Below are 4,807 nucleotides of genomic sequence, written 5' to 3' on the forward strand. Positions count from 1 at the left end.
CAGGTGTTAAATCCAATTAAATGAGCATATGTCACAAGATCAGACAGCACGTACTCCAGCAAACATTTCAACTTGCTGGGTGATTTTTAACTAATTATACACAGGTCTTTTTCACCTTTTTTTTAACCATATCGAATGAACTCGTTTGCAGAATATTCGACAACTTCATGGAGTGTCTTTGCGCTTGTCACACTCGAATGGTAAATAAATTAGAATTTTTTCAAAGAATGTGTTTCAGTCTTTTGTTAACGTTCACTCGATCAACATTCCATCTCGATTAAATTATAAAGTGAAAAAAAATATCTGAGAGTGAATTTTGTGATGGTTGTTTTAATATTAACAACGTTTCTGATTGTCGTCGCCTTGGTGAGGCATTTGATGTATTTGTATCGCATGGAAAGCTATGTGAAACATTTGAAATCGACCCATCCACTGTTACCCATAGTCGGAACTGCCTATGGCATGATTGGAAAATCTGCCACTGACGCGTATAAAGAGATTCTTCGATTTGCGAAAAGCAACGACACTCCAGTGAAAACTTACATAGGCTCAACACTGGCTCTTACGGTAGATAAACCGGAAGACATAAAAATTATCTTGTCTTCGCCGATTTGCTTCGATAAACCGTTCGTATTTGACTTTTTACCATATCGTGCCGGAATTTTTACCACTACATGTAAGCAACTTCATCAGGAATTAAAAAGCTTTGGCTATTAGCCAAAAATGGATTTTATTTTGAGTTTAATCAAAGAGCAATTTTTGTTTTCAATAAGAATTTTCTTTCATTTTACAAAATGCGCTGGTGTTTTTATCATCATTTTATTTCGTATTTGTTTTTGCTTGCATTTACGATCTTTTTTTTTCTAAAATAAAGTGAGTGCTGTTTGGAAACCCATTCGAAAACACTTGAATCCGACGTTCAGTCTCAATGTGCTGCAATCATTCATGCCAATATTCAACAAAAAATCGACAGTTTTGCTTGAGAAAATGGATACAGAAGTCGGGAAGGAGGAATTTAATGTTTTTCCATACATTCAATGGTCAATTCTGGACGCAATTTGTGGTCAGTGGCATACTTTTAACACAAAACTAAAAATATATATATAATTGAAAAAAAGAAAAGATGAAGAGGAACAAGGAACAAGAGAATATTAGATAAAAGAAACATTTTCAAATTTCGTTTAAATTTCTAGAAACCACAATGGGATTTGATTTGAAGACACAATCCCATCTGACTGCTGACTTCTTTAACAGCATGGACGCGTTAGTGTCAAAATATTGAAAATGATGTTTTCGCTCTTTTTCATTACATCAACTGTGTTAATTTTAAACCATTTCCTTTCTCCTTCTCTCCAAATTATTCGATCGTAGCTTCTTTTGCCTTGTTCTGAAACGATTTATAAAACCGTGGTTCCACGCAGACTTTATTTATCAATGGACACCAATGTACAAAATTGGACAAAATCATTCGGCCAACGTTCGATTACTGACAAATGCGGTAAGCATTTCGATTAAAATCAATCGATTTTTGCATATTCTATCACCGTCTGATTATTCGTCTGAAGAATAAGAAATAATTCCATTTTTGACGTTGACCAAATTTTTCATTTTTCAAATCCAGTTTACTTACGTTATTCATTAAAACAAAAAGATTTATTTTACAGAATTTTTTCAAATTGTAACAATTTTTAGATATTCGAAACGAAAAAAGAAGAATATTTGGCTGAAAACAACAATGACATGGCGAAAGCCTTTGAAACAACCGAAAAGAAGCCACAAAACGCGATCGATAAGCTCCTGAAGTTGTGTGATGATGGCGAATTCGACGAGGACCTTGCAAAAGAGCAAATTGAAACCATTTTGGTAAGATTTTTATGATAATTTTGGTAACATTTTCAAAATTTACCAAATTAATTTCAGGTAGCCGGAAACGACACATCGACCGCGACTGTTTCATTTACGATTCTTATGCTAGCAATGCATCCGGAAATTCAGGAACGACTTTATCAGGAATTACGATCAGTTTTCTCAGAGCAGAACGAAGATATGTCACAGCAACATCTCAATCAGATGCCATACTTGGATTTGGTGTTAAAAGAAACGTTGCGTTTATTCCCCGCCGCACCGTATCCACTTCGATGTGCATCAGCCGATATTACAATTGACAGCTGTACCATTCCAAAGGACGCAATGATTTTACTTTCAATTTTCTCACTGCATCGGGTAAGTTATCGCTCGTTCTTTTTAAACAAAAGTGATTTTTACAAGAATTTGTAAATTCAAATTTCGAACTATACTTCTTACACAGAGACAAGATGTATGGGGTGCAGATGCCGATCAATTCAATCCCGATCATTTTCTACCAGAGCACATGAGCCAGCGACATCCATTTGCATTCATACCATTTGGTGCTGGACAAAGAAATTGCATTGGTAAAGAATAACGAGAAAAAACTCTATCAAATTATAAGAATTAATTTTTGAATAATATTATTTTTTTACATTTTTCAGGCTATCGATATGCCATGATCTCAATGAAAGTGATGCTATCAGCGCTTTTGCGACGCTACAAATTCACAACAAACTTAAAATTGAGCGATATTGACCTGAGATTCGAAATGGTTTTAAAACTAGCCCAAAAACATATGGTGCAGATCGAACGACGACGGTGGTAGCGAATCAACCAATTCACATGGGTGTTGAATGTCATTCAACGCCACTAAGCTGTAGACATCTCTCTCCGGCTATACGGTAAACAACAGAACCAACACTGAACATGAAAATGACATGTTCAATTGTGTTTGTTTCGTTAGTTTCAACTGTGCCGCTACGAGAGGTCACTTTTGTCGTTTCTTTTTGTTATTTTACATATAAAATCAATGGTATTAGACGAGGATGCAAATTCAGACATTCATTCGTTTCTTCGTAGCAAATTTCGAAATTTATTCATTCGTACCAAAGCTAAAGCTCAGCATTTCAGCGCTCAAAACTGACTGAAAATTGTTCAATCTAATTGAAAATGATGTGTCTCGAAATTAAATATCAAACATTTTAAATAAAAATGTTAATGGTTGGACGGTGATTTGTAATTTATAAATTAGTTTTCGAAATTCTTTTTTAGAATGTTTTTTGCAGGTACAACTTTAAATAAACTGGTTTGCAAAATGAAATATTCATCACCCAAATCGTTTGAAAACACTGTCAATTCTTTTCACATTTCCATTTGTCATTGTTTGTATAATTTTTAGAAACATGTCGCTTAAATTAAGTGATGAATAACGATGATATGGTGAATAACATTTTTGTGTGTGAATTGCAGCATATCGACGACGCAAGTCACTGTATAAGTGGCGTGCGTTGATGTGCACAGCTACATCGACTACACACAAACTCTGCGCTCTCTGTTTGTGTGTGATCGATGTAGCTGTACACATCAACGCACGCTACTTATTCAGTGACTTGCGTCGTCGATATGCTGGGATATATCCACTGCATTCGAAATGCTGAGCCATCCAAAAACGTATGTTTGATACACCCATGAATTCGAATAGAATTGAAACGCTTCAAAAACAAGTTCATCTGTTTTATATTTGTTACAGAATTCGGCTCCGAAAATATTCACCTTCTTGGACAATAGCAAGTTAACATATTGGCAAGTTATTCGCGAGTAATGTAATAATAACTTCACCTTGCCTTAAATTTCGTTGCGTATTCAGTTCACAAGTTGACACAAGCGGTCGAAACTGAATGAATATAAAATATGAAAAATGTGACCGACATGAATTTAAGCCGAGTATCCAATTCATATTGATTTTAATTGAGGTGATAATTGGATTAATTTTTCAACAAAACTTTGTATTTCTCTGAATTCAGTGTGCTAATTTTTCGAATGCCATTTGGATTAAATGATATACATGCCAAAATCCGATTTTGCTAACAACATTTAGTTTCTGTTCATTATTTGGCAACTTATAACGTATTGTCAGTGCATCTGCGTAGTTTGTTCTACTTCATCCAAAAAATTTCGAAGAAGAGAAATGATTGTGGTTGCTTTCGGTGGCGTGCAAAGTACGACGCGAACGACGCAATTGCGTCGGGCGGCACTTGCCGTGGGGCGGCAAAATTGCGAGCGAAGCGAGCAAAAATTTGGTATTTTAGTAATAAAGGTAATTTTTGGGGCGGCATTTTGGGCATCTGCGTCGGGCGGCACAGCATCTGCGTCGGGCGGCACATTTGCTTTGCACGCCACCGGTTGCTTTGATTGTAATTTTGATTGTTACTGCTCTAGTGAAATATTTTCTACACATTCGCCATTTGGAAAGCTATGTGAAGCACTTGAACATTAGGCGACCGGTTTATCCGTTTATCGGGAATGCTCATATCCTATTTGGAAAATCAACCACTGAGGTGTTCAAAGAGATTATGGAATTTACCAAAAAAAACGAAACACCATACAAATCATATATTGGACCGGCCCTTCTGATTACGCTCGACAAACCAGAAGATCTGAAAACCATTCTTACCTCACCATTTTGCCTGAGCAAACCATTCGTTTATCAATTTTATCCAAGTCCAGCTGGCATTCTAACCGTCCAATGTAAAATTGTGATTTGATTTAATGGAAGAGTTTATTAGATGAAAACTTGTCATTTTTTGTACAGGGTGTTTTTTTTAATTTTTTTTTTTTAAATTTCAAATAAAAGGCACAAATTCCGATATTTTGATCGTACCGCTTGGTTTATTTGATAGATAAAACCTTGCAATTTAATGTCCGACATACAGTTTGGGGATATGACCACCTCCCCTCC

At 35.7% G+C, this 4,807-nt stretch overlaps 1 protein-coding gene across 1 annotated transcript; it reads left to right on the forward strand.

The window, feature by feature from the left end:
• The first annotated feature begins 256 nt into the window (after positions 1-256).
• On the forward strand, positions 257-3,068 carry LOC129572688 (cytochrome P450 4c3-like). Its single transcript, XM_055452698.1, has 8 exons — positions 257-676; positions 875-1,063; positions 1,194-1,263; positions 1,372-1,498; positions 1,693-1,863; positions 1,921-2,223; positions 2,309-2,432; positions 2,511-3,068. Exons 1-8 carry the CDS (start codon positions 322-324, stop codon positions 2,672-2,674), a joined length of 1,503 nt encoding a protein of 500 aa, XP_055308673.1. The 5' UTR covers positions 257-321; the 3' UTR covers positions 2,675-3,068.
• Positions 3,069-4,807: the final 1,739 nt, after the last annotated feature.

Source organism: Sitodiplosis mosellana, unplaced genomic scaffold, assembly GCF_009176505.1.
Source record: "Sitodiplosis mosellana isolate CC-2019 unplaced genomic scaffold, AAFC_SMos_1.0 Smas_scaffold_5397, whole genome shotgun sequence".
NCBI classification, from domain to species: Eukaryota; Metazoa; Arthropoda; class Insecta; order Diptera; family Cecidomyiidae; genus Sitodiplosis; species Sitodiplosis mosellana.

Excerpts from the sequence above, each read along its gene's own strand:
- LOC129572688 (XM_055452698.1), top strand. The coding sequence starts at position 322 with ATGGTTGTTTTAATATTAACAACGTTTCTGATTGTCGTCGCCTTGGTG. Across the intron at positions 1,064-1,193 it reads AATTCTGGACGCAATTTGTG|AAACCACAATGGGATTTGAT; the intron begins GTCAGTGGCATA and ends TTAAATTTCTAG. Across the intron at positions 1,264-1,371 it reads TTCTTTAACAGCATGGACGC|CTTCTTTTGCCTTGTTCTGA; the intron begins GTTAGTGTCAAA and ends ATTCGATCGTAG.